General features: G+C 47.8%; 1 protein-coding gene across 5 annotated transcripts in view; it reads right to left on the bottom strand.

Moving 5' to 3' along the window:
• The window catches only part of KAT2B (lysine acetyltransferase 2B), a 328,579-nt gene that overhangs the window by 60,422 nt on the left and 251,198 nt on the right, over positions 1-16,959 (bottom strand). For all 5 annotated transcript variants that reach the window (XM_029589280.1, XM_029589282.1, XM_029589284.1 and 2 more), the window contains exon 12: positions 5,589-5,699. In XM_029589280.1, coding sequence (XP_029445140.1) covers positions 5,589-5,699 — 111 coding nt within the window. The remainder of the gene's footprint in view (positions 1-5,588; positions 5,700-16,959) is intronic.

Genomic DNA, 16,959 nt, shown 5'->3' with positions numbered 1-16,959 from the left:
ATTTATTTATTTAACATTTTTCTATACCGACCTTCATGGTTAAATACCATATCAGGACGGTTTACATCGAACAGGGGTAAAAAATAACTAGGTAAAGGAGAAACAAAGTTACATTAAACGAGGACCGTGAACTTGGAAGCTTAGGTAGCTGGAAGAAAAAAGATAAAGTTAAGTTAAAAGGAGAAATAACAAATTCCGGACTAGAGATAGTTCGGATTAGAGTTAGTCCACATGTTAGAGTTGGTATCCATGCTGTCCAGGTAATCAGAGGAGTAGATAACGTCTAATGTGCATCCCAGGGTTCTGGGAAGGCTAGGCGGAACAGCCACGTTTTGAGTTTTTTCTTAAAAGTTAGCAGGCAAGGTTCCAGCCTGAGTTCAGCAGGGAGATTGTTCCAGATGGGACGTATACCTCCGGTTTTCTTTGGAATGAGGAAATAACGGGAATAGAATCCTCTGCCTCTCTGAAACCGGGGTACTGGCTCTACAGCCCTGGTTTTCAGAAGGGTGGATAATTCTACTTGTAACTGAAGGATATTATTTTCGCTTAGATGTAATTGTGTGGGCGGAAAATCTTTGGGAAGTGAGAGGAAATTTAGTTGGTATCCTCGATATATTATGGAGAGGACCCATTGGTCGTTTGTTAATGTTAGCCAATTGTTGTAGAAATGAGATATCCGGCCTCCCACTGGGAGGAGTGGGTGGGGATTTGAGAGAAGGCTGAGTTCTCTGGATACAATTTCAAAAGCCAGTGGAAGTACTTGTTTGTGGAGCAGGCTGAGGCCTAGACTGTCTCTGCTGTCGTGGCTGTGGTCTGTGTTGTGTCCTGGCAGGGCAAGGTCGAGAAGAAGGAGGGTAATATCTCTGCTGCCTGTAAAAAGGTCTTGTGGCATCCCTCCTTTGAGGCCTACGCCGACTGTACGTAGGGGGATCCTGCGGAAGAGAAGACAACTGTCTGAGTGTTTCTGTTTGCTCTTTTAACAGACACACAGCATCTTGGACTTTAGAGCCGAAGAGGTTGTCCCCCTGAAGGGAAAATCCACCAACTTGTCTTGCACCTTGGGTCTCACTCAGCTCTGAGGCCTTGAGCCATGCCCATCTTCTGGCACTGATGCCAGATGCAGCCACTCTTGAAGCAGTCTCAAATCCGTCGTAGGCTGCCCAGACTTCATGCTTTCCGGCTTCCATGGCCTTATGAATGATGGCTTGGGCAGGTTCTTGGTATTCAGTAGGAAGAGATGGGACAAATTCTTGAATTTGTTTCCATAGGTTCCTCTGATACTGTGTCATGTATAGGTGATATGCAGAAATCCTGGAGTTCAACATAGCTCCTTGGAAAACTTTTCATCCCAGGGAATTGAGAAAGCTATGTTCTTTTCCCGCGGGGTTAGAGGAATGAGTTTGTGTTCTTTTTGAGCGCTTTTGTGCCGATTCCACAACTACCGAGTGGTGGGGAAGTTGTGGCTTCTGATATCCAGGTGTGGATTGTACAAGGTAAGTACTACCATGTGCTAATATACTGCTGGGACAGAGCAGGGATGTTCCCAGAGATGGTGTTGCAGCTGCAAAAGAACATCATGGATAGGTATTGCAACAATTTGCTTAGGAGGGTCGACAAACTGGAGTACCTCCAAAGTCTGCTGTCTGGTGTCCTGCTCTGCTTGCAATTTAAAGGGGATGGAGTCCGCCATCTCTTGTACAAATGTTGTAAAAGTGAAATCCTCTGGAGGAGATTGTTTTCTGACATGTGGTGGTGATGGGTCAGACATAAAGGCTTCTGAGGATGTATCCGAGGCGGTGTCAGACCAAGTGTCCTACTCATGAGTTTGTTGATGAGATGTTGTAATCCTAGGAGGAGGAGGAAGACCAGAAGGTCCTGGTAAAGGTTCCTCAAGAGGAGTGGTCTTCGGGCTCCTCTTCTCTGGGATCAGATGGCAAGGAGGCTAACAACTCCTGGTATCGTTTAGTAATGATACTATGTAGTGCTGCTTCTGTAGATCCTAAAACCTCAGGAAGGTATGGCACTGTTGGCGGATGTTTTGGCATTGAAGATTTTAGTGTGGTCGATGCCTTCTTGGTAGATACAGATGTCTTTTTGCTGTGTAGTATCGTCGGGGCCGTAGTGTAGATGGATATTGGCTGTGGAACCGATGAAGCCATCGACATCGATGTGGGAATCGTCATCGATGAAATCGGCGGAATCGACGTCGCCGGCATCGGGAACAATCCCAGTATCTGTGATGTCACCAGCATCGAAAGTGTCATCGGTATCGGTACTACCGGCATCGGTGATGTGAGTGATATAGGAGACGTCACCGGCATTGGCGTGATCGCCGGCATCGGCGTAGTCGTCGTCATCGCCGGCATCTGATTCTTCAAGGCTTCCATCACTGCTTCTCTGATGAGTGCCAATAAGTCTTGAGAACTAGGTGGGAGGATCGGCACCGATGGAGGAGTCGATAGCGGTGACTGTGAAGGCGGTATTGGAGTAGGTGCGGACGGTAACGTAGATCCGTATCTTTATGCTGCTTTGCGCTCGGTTCCCCCGGGGGGGGGGGGGGAAGCAACGGTGACGCCGAGGCTCGACGATGTCGATGTTTATGTTTAGGCCGCGGATCGGTGACTGACCTTGCCGACGTCGTCGATGGGGTTGATGATGCCGCATCTCCGGATCCTTCCAGTCGACGTTTTTTGAGGAGGAGTTTCTTTGTAACTCCTGTTGGAGATGATTTAGTTGAGGTGGAAGGCGATGGAAGGAGTTGAAGTTGGAAAAGATGTGCCATCTTTTCTTGCCGAAGTTTCCTACCCTTCGGGGTCATCTCCTGACATTGCTGGCATGATGAAATATCATGCTTCTCACCCAAACAGACTACACATTCTAGATGTGGGTCTGTGACTCACATGGTCCGATTACAAATCGGGCATTTTTTGAAACCCGAAGCCATGTCAGTATCGACAGCCGTCGATGAAAGATTTTGTGAGAAAGATCTCGTTTTTATAACGCGAAAACGCTATCAATTTGTCACCATCCGGTGACAAAAAGGGAGTGAGATCCCAAATGGGGAAAATATGTGAAAAATAATTGACTTTTCAGTCAGAATTGTGAGTAAACTCACAAGGCTCCTATCTCCGCGATGCTTACAGCAGCTCGGAAAAACGAAGGCTAGAGTGAGACCCCTGTGGCAGAGAATATCATGGCATGCTCAGTGCCCTCACAGTGCCAGTCAAACGTTTCTAGAAACTTTGACAGAAGTTTTCCCGCAATAGGGCTCCGTCAGTGACGTCACCCATATGTGAGGACTAGCATCCTGCTTGTCCTGGGATAAAAAGTTATTCATGCAAGCTTTGCAGCAAGGATGCCTTAATGAAGCATTTAACCTATAGTCTATTCAGAAATTATCTACTGCTGAATATAGTGCCTCACATGCTTAGAAAGAGGAAATAACTTCTACTGAGGAAGTTCTTTGAAACTGGGGTTTAACATACTCCCCAAAATCTCATTCCACTTCCCTACCCACCAAGTCCTCTGACTTCTCTGATAGGTTTAGCCAGGAGTGATGTGCCTGAGACAAAAAAATCTAACATAGGGTAAAATAGATATCCATCCCAACACTAAGTGTCATATGTCATACATCACATAAAAAATGCCATCAAGGGTCAGACCAAAGATCAATCTAGCTCAGCATCCAGGCTCTGACAGTGGTCATCATCTTTCCCAGGATATGCAGGGACATTTCAAATAAATATGCTATTGAATAAAAAACTGCATTTCAGATTACCTGACACCTGCATTTAAGAATAAAACTCCAAGTGAGTAAGAGCATGTCTTTTTAACAGAATGTTATTATTTCATCCTAAGGGACTGGAGCTGTAGCGTTATACATGCTCAGAAGAATTTCAGTTTAGCTGAGGTTTTCAGCTATGCTGAAGTACACCTTCTCTAAACAAACAGTCTTACACTTGGTTTCCTAAAATCTCAGCACTGAGAAAAGCCTAAGTTTTCTATGTGCCATCAGCTAAAGAAAAAACCCTCTATTTCCCTCTATTTAGTAGATTATATCTATAAAACACACACAAATAATAGATAGAGTACAAATTTCCTGGCATCTCATTTTTTGTAAAGCAAATACCGTCCAACATCACTGGTAATAGTAGTTCAAACAACGCTATTACTGCAGCTTGAAAAAGCAAAAGTGCAGATGCAGCTGTGGCCATTCTGATGGCTTGCTCCGCTACCATTCCAAATTCCAGCAGCAGAATTTATTGGTGACCCAGCAGTCACATCTGTTCAAAACAATAAGCCGCTGGGAGGAAAAAGTCATGGAGACCAAGAGCAGTGTTCACTGTGTCCTCACACTTGGGCCGATACAGAAAACTTTGCGGGAGAGCCGGCGAGCGCCAGCTCTCCCGATGCGCGCCCAGGCCACTCTCCTGGGCGCGCGATTCAGGAAGCCCAGGTATGCAAATTAGGGCCTGCGGTTAAAAGGAGGCACTAGGGACACTAGCACATCGCTAGCACTTCCTTTTTGACAGAAGCGGCGGCTGTCAGCAGGTTTGACAGCCGACGCTTAATTTTACCGGCGTTGGTTGTCGAACCCGCTGACAGCCACGGGTTCGGAAAACAGACGCAGGCAAAATTGAGTGTCCGTCTTCCAACCTGCGGGGAGATTTTTAATTTTTTTAAATTTTTTTTATTTTTGGGGCCTCCGACTTAATATCGCTATGATATTAAGTCGGAGGGTGTACAGAAAGGCAGTTTTTTTCTGCTTTTCTGTACACTTTCCCTGTGCCGGCCGAAATTAACGTCTGCCTTTGGGCAGGCGTTAATTTCTGAAAGTAAAATGTACCCATGCTTTTACCCACAAAGGGCAATTTTCAGCCCAAAATTTTACCCAGGTAAAATCTTTAGAAAAAAAACCTTGTCATCTTTATTAATTATCTGTGTAGGGAGCAACAATGCCAAAAGAAATTACAAAACAACAATCATCCACTGGGGTGGGAGGTGAGGAGGGGAATGGAAACAGCTATGGTGTCTACTTTGAATCCCTGTACACCCTGCAGCCAGTTGTCAAAGGGAAACCACTTGTGTCATCTGCCTTTGTTAGGAGGCTGTGTGTTTCTTAACTTCTGTCTGTGAAGGCTGCCAAGCTCCAGGATAAAACAGCAAGCAAACGTTTGCATGTGAATGTCCTTGTGTTTCATTCTTCCCCTGAGCTACATATGCCTGTGGGAGTACTTGTCTAATCAGGCTATCAGGGCATAAGCTATGGAAGCCCATGCATACATTTAGTTGGGAGGGGGGTGGGTTTGAAGGGGGTGATTTTCAGACAAAAGGCTCCAAAAATCTTTCTCTGCTTTTCCTTTACAATAAGTCTATTATTACAGATTAATATTCAGTGATAGTGGCAATATCTAACTTTGCTACCCCACCCCCTCACAATGTTAATTTTACTGAGACTCGCTTGATGCCTATTAGAAGAGGAGGCTGTGAAATGTCTACAGATCTTTATCACATTACCATGATCTAGATCACAAAATAATAAAAAAAAGATGTGTGTGTGTGGGGGGGAGGTATTTAGATGAGGTTACCTGTTTCTTGAAGTAGCCAATTGCATATTCATCTGCATACGTGAGAAAATTGAGAACAGTATGTTTTATGTGATACTCCTTCAGGTGATTCATCAAGTGTGTCCCATATCCCTGCAAGAAAACACACCCAAGGAGTGGAAGTTAGTGCCAGAGGGCAAGGAGGAAAATGACATTTATTTTTTTGACAAATGTTTCAAGGCTGTAATGCTGTGTTCACATGACTTCGGGGAAACGTTTCTGGGAGGTTTATTTGTACATTTGTGCAGTTCAATATGCTAAAACAACCGAAAACTTTACAAACGTCCAAATACACTAAGGAAAATTGGTTCTTACCTGCTAATTTTCGTTCCTGTAGTACCATGGATCAGTCCAGACTCCTGGGTTTTACCTCCTCTCTAGCAGATGGAGACAGAGAAGTTTTGGCGGATTCTGTCCTATACCCCTAGATGCCACCAGCAGCTTGCCAGTATTACACTGTATCAAAGCAGAATGAATCAAAAACCAACTTAACTAACTACGATTTATATGGGATGTACTCCCACAGGAACCAAGCTCACTAATCCCAAATGGCACTAGAGCCCTTGATAACGTAACACAAGTTCAATGAAAAAATTGAAAACTCTCAAAAATATTTATCTGCAGAGCAACGAGATTTGATAACTGAACGAGCGGACTCTCCCATAACTGTATGTTGAACTGGGTGGGACTCTGGACTGATCCGTGGTACTACAGGAACGAAAATTAGCAGGTAAGAACCAATTTTCCTTTCCCTGTACGTACCCGGATCAGTCCAGACTCCTGGGATGTACCAGAGCTCTTCTACACAGGGTAGGACCCAGAGAATCCCGCTCGGATCACCCCTTCTCCAAACCCCCCAGAACCTCGGACCTGCACATCCAACAGGCAATGCCTAGCAAAAGTGTGAAGAGACTTCCAAGTGGCCGCTCTACAAATCTCCTGTGGCGATACTTGTTGGCACTCCGCCCACGAGGCCACTTGCGACAGAGTAGAATGCGCTCGAAGATCAACCGGGAGTGGCCGACCGCAAAGAAGGTATGCTGATCCAATAGCTTCTTTCAACCAGCGTGCAATCGAAGCTCTAGCCGCCTTATATCCTTTTTTAGGGCCACTCCATAATACAAAAGATGATCCGACATATGGAAACTGTTGGTAACCTCTAAACAGCACAACAGGACGTGGCGCACATCAAGCTTTCTCAGGTCTCGTGGATCAGACCGATCTAAGGTAGGAAAAGACAGAAGTTCAGCCAATTGATTTAAATGAAAGGAGGATACCACCTTCGGAAGAAAGGAAGGCACCGCAAGGAAACTCCCATATCCGTAATTCTCAAAAAGGGCTCCCTGCAAGACAGCGCCTGAAACTCTGCGTGCCGAGGAAATAGCCATGAGGAAAACTACCTTCAACGTCAGATCTTTTAACGTTGCTCTCTTCAGGGGCTCAAAAGGTGCCTCACACAAAGCTTTAAGTACCAGGTTCAAGTTCCATGAGGGGCAAGGATCTCTAATTGGCGGACGCAAATGTTTTGCTCCCCGGAGAAAACAAGCAACATCTGGATGCGCAGACAAGGATACCCCATGGACTTTACCACAGAAACAACCGAGAGCCGTTACCTGTACCCTGAGAGAGCTGCAGGACAAACCTTTGGCTAAGCCCGCCTGTAAGAATGATAAAATATCCGGCACCATGGCCCGAATAGGATCTACCTTATGCTCGACGCACAATGATTCAAAGACTCCCCATACCCTGACGTAGGCTAGGGAAGTTTTCCGAGATCACAAAAGGGTAGCCACCACTGAGTCCGAATAACCTTTGCTCATGAGACGTTTCCTCTCAAAAGCCATGTAGCTAGACAAAAGCGATCTGCCTCTTCCGAACAAATGGGACCTTGATGTAGAAGTCTCGGGATCCCCCGAAATCTCAGGGGCCCATCTACTACGAGGCAGACAAGATCCACAAACCACAGACATCTTGGCCACTCCAGAGCTACTAGGATTACCTCCTTCGGGTGAGGCTCTAAGCGCTGCAGCACCCTGCCGATGAGGGGCCAGGGTGGGAACACATACAGCAGTATTGTAGTCGGCCAAGGAAGAACGAGAGCATCCATGCCTTCTGCTCCCGGTTCTCTGCGTCGACTAAAAAAGCGAGGGGCCTTGGCGTTTTGAAACGTCACCATCAGGTCCATACTTGGCTGGGACCACTTGATGCATATGCGATAAAGGCTTCCTCAGATAGCTCCCACTCCCCGAGATTGAGTCTGTGTCGACTGAGGAAATCGGCCTGAACATTGTCTACTCCTGGCTAAATGCTGTTCCGCCCAGTGCCCCGCAAAAGTGGTAGAAAAGCCTGCAATGCTAAGCAAACCGCTCTGGTTTCCAGACAATTGATCGACCATTGGGACTCCTCCACTGATTTCTCCTGACAAACTGCTTCCCAGCCCGAGAAACTGGCATCCGTGGTCACCACCGTCCAAACGGGAAATTCCAGAGGGACCCTGCAGGTCAAATTGTCCGAGAGGAGCCACCAATCAAGACTGGAACGAGCACAATCTGTAAGAGGAAGAGGAAGATGAAATTGTTCTGACACTGGGTTCCAACGGTAAAGCAATGCTGATTGTAGAGGTCTCATATGAGCAAATGCCCAAAGGACCAACTCCAGAGTTGAAGTCATTGAACAGAGGACCCGAAGATAGTCCCACATCTGGGGGGCTGTCTGGACAACAAATCTCGCACTTGTCCCTGTAGTTTGATAATGAGCTCCCCCGACAAAAAAACTCTCCCCTGGCTCGTATTGAACAGAGCTCCCAGGAATTCCAAGGACTGGGAGGGAACCAGGTGGCTTTTGGCTAGGTTCATCTCCCAACCCAGTGATTGCAGCAACTGAATTAGCTGGTGAATCGCCGCATGGCAGAGAGCTTGGATCAACCAATCGTCGAGATACGGATGAACCAAGAGACCCTCCTTCCAAAGCTGTGCCGCTACCACAATCATGACCTTGGTAAAGGTCCTGGGCACCGTGGCCAGATTGAACGGCAGAGCCCGAAACTGAAAAAGTTCTCCCAGGATCGAAAATCTCAGGAACTTCTGGTGATCGGGTCGGATACTGATGTGTAAATACACTTCGGTGAGATCTAGAGACGCTAGGAACTCTCCCTTGTGCACCGATGCAATGACTGATCTCAGGGTCTCCATGCGAAAACGGGGTACTCGAAGGCATCTGTTGACTCGCTTCAAGTTGAGGATGGGCCGAAAAGTGCCTTCTTATTTTGGCACTACGAAGTAAATGAAGTAGCGGCCTCTCCTTCGTTCAGCGGGAGGCACTGGAATGATGGCTCTGAGTTGGATAAAACATTACAATGTGTCCTGCACCGCTCGATGCTTTTCCGTGTATGAGCATGGGGAGACGAGAAAGCGGTCTCGCAGGCACCGAACAAAATCTAAACCGTAGCCATTCTTTATTACACTGAGGACCCACTGGTCCGACGTCAGCTTGGTCTAATCCTCGTAGAATTGCGAAAGTCTGCCTCCCATAACTGGAATTGAGGAAGAGACCGGCCTCATCTCATTGTGAGGACTTAGGCCCTCCTGCAGTCTGGCTTGACCCAGGTCTGCCGAAGTGACGGCCTCGAAAGGACTGTGACCCGGACTGTTGCCGGCCTGAAGACTGTCTAGCCGAGGACCCCGACTATCTAGAAGAATGAAATCTCCGATTCCCCCTGAAGCGGGACCGAGGAGTAAAGGAAACTCTCATCTTGGGTTTATCCTCTGGCAGCCGATGGACCTTGTTCTCCCCTAAGGAGTGGATCAGATCCTCCAAGTCCTTTCCAAAGAGCAGCTTGCCTTTAAACGGTAAAGATCCCAATTGAGCTTTGGAGGAGACATCAGCAGACCAGTTTCTCAGCCAGAGCAATCTCCAGGCCGAGACAGCTGCCCACAAAATGGGCAGATGTACGGAGGAGGTTATACAAGGCATCCACATTGTAGGCCACCGTGGCTTCCAGATGATCCGCCTGAGCGGCCTCCTCCTCCGAAAGAGATGATACACTCTGTAATCGTTGGACTCATCGAAGACTTGCCCGCAAGGAGAAACTGCTGCACATGGCCGCCTGGACTCCCAGCGCGGAGACCTCAAATATTTTCTTGAGCTGAACCTCTAGCTTGCGATCCTGGAGATCTCGAAGTGCCGTTTGTCACAGGAATGGTGGTCTTTTTTGTTATGGCTGACACTTCTGAATCCACCTTGGGGACTCGAAGAAGGTCCAGGGCTTCTTCTGGCAACAGAATCAGCTTATCTGTCGCTTTGCTGACCTTCAATCCCAAAACTGGGATGTCCCGTTCACAGAACAGCAGATCGGTGACTGAAAGATGAAACGGGAAAGATCTGGTTGGTCCCCGGAGACCCACCATAACCAGATCAATATTCCCCATCCAGGAATCCTCCTGCGGAGTCTCAATACCCAACTCCTCCAGAATTGCCGGGATGAGCGGCACCAATTCATCCCTCCTGAAAAGACGGACTACCTTAGGGTCATCTCCCTCCATAGCCTGTGGTATTGCATTGTCAGGACTTTCATCCATATCCGCCCCCCTCGGGGGCTTGTCCCCCAAGTCCTGGTCCTCCTGATCTGAATCAGACGAAGAATATTCCTGAGGACGAGACGGCGCGGTCCGAAGAGGAAGCTGCAGTTTCGGCATGTCCACCTTTGCAGGGGGCCTAGGCTGCTTAGTGGAGGGGTCCGACGTCGTTGTCAGGGAAAAGAAAATTGGTTCTTACCTGATAATTTTCGTTCCTGTAGTACCATGGATCAGTCCAGACTCCTGGGGTGCCACCCACAGTCTGCCAGTATTACTCAGTATCAAAGCAGTATAGCCCAACAAACTAACTATATACAGGAACCATAAACAGAACCAGATCACTAACCCAAATCGTGACCCTAACCCCCAAAAACCGGGTAACCAAGACTGATCTGCAGACCAGAATAAATCAACAGTAAACAAGCGGACTCTCCATTATGTCTATCCATTAACTGACGCAGTATCCAACGAGGGCGGGATTCTGGACTGATCCGTGGTACTACAGGAATGAAAATTATCAAGTAAGAACCAATTTTCTTTTCCCTGTACGTACCCGGATCAGTCCAGACTCCTGGAATGTACCAGGGCTTACCTACCGGAGATGGGATCCGGAGAGGCCCACTCTCAGCACGCCTGCACCGAAACCGTCCACATCCGGAGCCTGAACATCCAGACGGCAATGTCTTGCAAAGGTATGCAATATTTTCCATGTGGCCACCCTGCAAATTTCCTGTGGAGAAATCTGCTGGCATTCCGCCCAGGAAGCTGCCTGCGCTCTTGTCGAATGTGCCCGAATTCCCACAGGTAAGGACTTACCATGTAGTAAATACACAAAGTGTATCGCCTCCTTCAGCCACTGGGTAATCGTGGTCTTGGATGCCATGTTTGTTTGTTTGTTTGTTTATTTATTTATTTATTTATTTTATATATCGACATTCAATCGAGATATCACATCGGTTTCCAGGTAACTAAAAGAATAGGGCGAGATCAGCCCTATTTTACATTATAACATGATAACAATTATAACAGAAATACATGGAACAATAAATTATAGCATATAACATATGTACATTATGACTAGTTGATAAAAATAATTTAGGTATAAGGGTTGAAGGGAGGGTGAAAAGGGAAGGGTGGGAGGGAGGGAGTGTCAGGGAGGGATGAAAGGAGGGAGAGATGCCTGCTTAGGGGGTGTGGTGTGATGCGTTCGGTCAGGTTAAGGGTCAGGTGGGAAGGCTTTTAAAAACAGCCATGTTTTGAGGTGTTTTTTAAAGACTTGCAATGAGGGTTCATTTCTGAGACGGGTGGGGAGGGAGTTCCATAGGGTAGGGCCCGCTATTGTTATGGCTCGTTTGCGGGTTGCGTTGAGGTGTGCAGTTTTGAGATTGGGGACGGCTAGAAGGCCAGTGTTGGTGGATCTGAGAGTTCTTTGTGTGGGGTATGGATGTATTGCGTTGTTTAGCCAGTTCATTTTGTTGTTGTTTATTTTTTTGTGTATGAGGGTGAGGGTTTTATATTGGATTCTTTGTGTGATGGGTAGCCAGTGGAGTTCTTTGAGAGTGGGTGTGATGTGGGAGGAGTTTTTGTTGTTAGTGATGATTCTGGCGGTGGCATTTTGTAGAACTTGGAGGGGTTTGATGTGGATTTCTGGTAGGCCGAGGAGAAGGGAGTTGCAGTAGTCGAGTTTTGAGAAAATAATTGATTGAAGGACTGTTCGGAAATCGTGTGCTTGGAGAAGGGGTTTGAGTTTTTTCAGTGTTTGAAGCTTGAAGAATCCATCCTTAATTGTGTTGGAGATGTGTCGTTTAAAGTTGAGTTGGCTGTCGATTGTTACGCCTAGGTTTCTTGTGGATGGTGTGAGTGAGATTTGTGAGATGTTTGGTACCCCCGGGTTGTTTGAGCTTCCTGGGTAGCTTGAGGGGGTGCACTTGAGGGGAGAAGAGGGACGGTCATCGCGTATGTGAAGGATTTCTGTTTTGGCTTGGTTGAGGCAGAGAGATAGTTGAGATAGTAGGTGGGATAATTTTGAGCTGAGTTTGTTCCATTTTTCCATGGTGAGTTGAATGGACTTGTTTATGGGGAGTAATATTTGTATGTCGTCTGCATAGACGAAGTAGGTGAGGTTTGCATCTGAGAGGTATTTGTATAGTGGGAGGAGGTAAATGTTGAAGAGGGTTGAGGATAGGGAAGAACCTTGTGGGACACCATGTGTGAGGGGAACTTGTGAGGATTCGGATGAGTTTGTCTTGACTATGTAGGATCTGTTTGAGAGGTAGGATTTGAACCATTTGATTGTAGTGTCTTGTAGACCAATTTCTTTAAGTCTGGTGAGGAGTGTTCTGTGATTGATGGTGTCAAAGGCGGCTGATATATCAAGAAGTATCAGGAGGAACGATTTGCCTTTGTCGCGGCCTCTGAGGATGGTATCGGTGAGAGAGAGGAGGAGGGTTTCGGTGCTGAAGAATTTTCTGAAACCATGCTGTGCTGGCTGGAGAACATTATAGGTTTCAAGGTGATCTGTAAGTTGATTGTTGACTGTTTTTTCGATGATTTTTGCTAAGAATGGGAGGTTAGGGACTGGTCTGTAGTTTGCTGGGTCTGATTTGTCGAGTTGAGGTTTTTTGATGATTGGTTTGATGATGGCGTTTTTGAGTTTTTCTGGGAAGATTCCTTGTTCGAGGGATAAGTTGATGATGAAGGTTATTGGTTTGACAATAATCTCTCTGATGAGTTTCAGGGTTTTGATGGGGATGGGGTCTAAGGGGTGGGATGCGGGGTTGGTTTTTTTGATGATGGGTTCAATTTCTGTAGATGCAACGGGTGTGAATTGTGACCATGTGTGGATGGGAGGAGGGATGTCCGTTGAGTCGTTGTGGGTTTGGGGAATCTTGGCAATGATGTTGTCAACTTTGTCCTTGAAGAATTGTGGTAGTTTTTCACTGGAGATGTTGCTGGAGTTTGGCGTTGTGTCATTTTGGATAGGGTTGGTTAGGTCTTTGACATAGGCGAAGAGGGTCCTCGGGTTAAATTGGTAATCATGAATTCTTGTTGTGTAGAAATTGCGCTTTGCTGTGTTGAGGTCAGTTGTATAGTTGTGTAGTAGCGTTCTGTATTTGTCTTTCAGGTTTGGGGAAGGGGTTCGTCTCCACTGTTTTTCCGTTTGTCTCAGTGTTCGCTTTGAGGTTTTCAGTTCTGGGGTGTACCATGGAGCTTTTTGCTTTGTAGATGGTTTGATTTCCTTTCTTATCGTGGGACATAATGTATTGGCTATGTCTGCATTGATGGATATCCAGGAGTTTGTGGCGGAGTTGGCATCATTTAGGTTAATTGTTTTTAGTGCTTCAGGTAACAGTTCGGCGAGGTCTTCACTGGAGCATGGTTTGGTGAATTCGATGATTCAGTTGTCTGTTTTCAGTGGGGTCGATTGGAGTTGAAGCTTGGCTTGGATGAGGCTGTGGTCGGACCATGGGGTGGGGGTTGTAGAGGGTGGTCCAGTTGCGGATATTTTGTTGTTTAGGAAGATTAAGTCAAGGGTGTGGCCCGATTTTTGCGTGGGAGTGTTGATGATTTGGGTGAATCCAATGGCAGACATGGTGGATAGGAGTAGTTCGCTGGTGGGAGAAGGAGGGTGGGTGTCAATATGAAGATTGAAGTCTCCTAGTATGATGGCGGGCTCTTGTAAGTTGATGTGGGTTGTGATGGATTCAATCAGTGGGGAAAGGTTGTGCTGTAGGCAACCTGGTGGGGCGTAGAGGAGAAGTATTTGGAGATGTTTTGATTTGAATAGGTTGGTCTCGAGAGGAGGTGGTAAGTTTAGGGAGTGGGAAGAAAATTTAAGTTTTTTGTGAGCTAGGAATAGTAGGCCACCTCCCTTTCTTTTGCTTCTGGGTATGGAGAATATGTTGTATGTGTTTCTGGGCAGTTGATTGAGTAGGACTGTGTCAGTGTGTTTCAGCCAGGATTCTGTAATACAGAATATGTCTGGTTGGTCATCTGTGAGTAGGTCATGAATGATTGGGATTTTTTTGGTGATCGACTGTGCATTGATGAGGAGTAGGGTAATGAAAGTGATTGTAGTATAGGTTATGTTAGGGTCGGTGTGGATTTTAGTGAGGCGTCTGGTGGTGGGTGTGGCTTTAGGAGTGTGGTGGTGGTTGTAGCGATGAGGTAGTTTGGGAATGTATTGGGCTGAGGCCATTGTGTGTGTTCTTTGTGTGAGGGAGACTGCTTGGTTGCTGCGTGGGGAGTGAGTGGTGGCAGAGGTTGCTTGGGTGTTGAGAGTTGTATGATTGATTTCAGGAGTTTCATGGGTTGAGCGGTGGGTGGCAGATATAGGGGCTGGAAGGTTGCTGAGAGCTGTGGAGGGATCGGTGGGGAGGACTATGAAGACTGTAGAGCATAAAAGGGAGTACACAAAGGGAGCGCACGAAGGAGCGCACAAAGGAGCAGGCTCCTTTGTTGCACTCCTACGGCGCGCGACGCTCGGCGCGCGGCGCCTGGGAGCTTCTCAGATTTAAAAGCCAATCAGGGCTGTCCCCTGATTGGCTGTACGTCGGCAGCGTGCAGCATGTTCCCTCGGCGTCGGAGAAAGGTCGGCAGGATGGCGTCAGCGAGTCACGGAGGAAGGCAGGGGCTGCCTCGTGGTCGGGGTCGGAGGCGGTCGTGGGTAAGTGTGTAATTAAGCAGGCCTTACCCCGGCGGGTCTCCGGCACCGGTTGCGCAGGCCCGGCAGCGCTCCGATTCGCCCTCGTCTCTCTGCTGCGTCTGGAGGAAAGGGCTCAGATCGGGAGCTTCTCAGATTTAAAGGCCAATCAGGGCTGTCCCCTGATTGGCTGTACGTCGGCAGCGTGCAACGTGTTCCCTCGGCGTCGGAGGAAGGTCGGCAGGATGGCGTCAGCGAGTCACGGAGGAAGGCAGGGGCTGCCTCGTGGTCGGGGTCGGAAGCGGTCATGGGTAAGTGTGTAATTAAGCAGGCCTTACCCCGGCGGGTACCTCTCTTTGGACCACTCCAAAGAGCAAAGAGATGATCAGAGACCCGAAAGCTATTAGTTACTTCAAGATAACACAGTAACGCCCGGCGAACATCCAACTTCTGTAAATCCTTGGAAAACGGATCCGACCTATCCAGATTAGAGAAGGACGGGAGCTCCACAGACTGATTCAAATGAAAAGCGGAAACCACCTTCAGCAGAAAGGAAGGAACCGCCCGCAGAGACACACCAGAATCCAAATTCTGCAAGAACGGCTCTCTGCAGGATAAGGCTTGCAGCTCGGACACCCTCCGAGCAGAGGAAATCGCCACCAAAAACACCACTTTCAATGTGAGGTCTTTCAACGTTGTCCCTCGCAAAGGCTCAAAAGGCTCCGAACACAAGGCCCCAAGGACCAAGTTGAGATTCCAGAAAGGACATGGCGAACTCACCGGCGGCCTCAAATGCTTCACCCCCCATAAGAAACGACAGACATCAGGATGCGCCACCAATGCTGTCCCCTGAATGGAACCACGCAAAGATCCAAGAGCCGCTACCTGTACCTTTAAGGAACTACAGGATAATCCTTTAGCTAAACCTGCTTGTAGGAAAGCCAAGATGTCAGGAATGGACACACGAGTGGGCACAATCCCCCGGTCTACACACCATGACTCAAAGACCTTCCACACGCGAACATAGGAAAGAGAGGTGGAAGTCTTCCATGAACGCAACAAAGTAGTTACCACCACGTCCGAATAACCTTTGTCTTTTAGACGCCGCCTCTCAAAAGCCAAGCTGCTAGACAGAAGCAATCAACCTGGTTGAAACAGACGGGTCCCTGATGAAGAAGGTTCGGAAGGTACGGAAATCTCAGGGGATCTTCCACCGCCAGATTGACTAGATCTGCAAACTACAGACGACGCGGCCAGTCGGGAGCCACTAAGATCATGTCGGCCGGATGACTATCCTTCTGAGCACCTTGCCTATTAGAGGTTAAGGGGGAAACACATACAGCAGAACAGTTATCGGCCAGGGCAGAACAAGAGCATCTACGCCCTCTGCCCCTGTTTCTCTGCGACGGGCAAAGAAGCATGGAACCTTGGAGTTTTTGAACGTCGCCATCAGATCCATGCACGCAGTGCCCCATCTGTCACAGATGAGCTGAAAGGCCTTGTCCGCCAACTCCCACTCTCCGGGATTGAGAAGATGCTGACTTAGAAAATCCGCGTGAACGTTGTCGACTCCGGCAATGTGGGACGCTGCTATGCTGATAAGATTCTGCTCCGCTCACGTGATTAACAATCGAGCTTCCACCGTCACTGGCTGACTCTTCATACCTCCCTGGCGATTGATGTATGCTGCCGTGGTTGCATTGTCGGTCAGTACCCTGACCATCTTCCCCCTGATAAGCGGGAAGAACGCATCCAACGCCAGTCAAACCGCTCTGGTTTCAAGATGATTGATAGACCACCAAGATTCTTCCGGGGATCAGCATCCCTGTACCGAGATAAACTGCTCCCCAGCCGGAAAGACTGGCATCCGTGGTTACCACCGTCCAATCCAGTAAAACTAAGGAACTCCCCGACTCAAATTGTCCGAAATGAGCCACCAATCCAGACTGGAGCGAGCGGCCTCCGTCAGAGGCAATGGCAGGTGGAACTGTTCGGAAACCGAATTCCAGTGGGAAAGTAAGGCTGACTGTAAAGGGCGCATGTGAGCGAAGACCCATGGAACCAGTTCTAGAGTGGAAGTCATGGAACCCAGGACCTACAAGTAGTCCCAGACTATCGGAGAGCGCTTGGACAGTAA

Source organism: Rhinatrema bivittatum, chromosome 2 (assembly GCF_901001135.1).
Source record: "Rhinatrema bivittatum chromosome 2, aRhiBiv1.1, whole genome shotgun sequence".
NCBI lineage: Eukaryota > Metazoa > Chordata > Amphibia > Gymnophiona > Rhinatrematidae > Rhinatrema > Rhinatrema bivittatum.
This window is presented reverse-complemented; position numbering and strand designations above follow the sequence as displayed.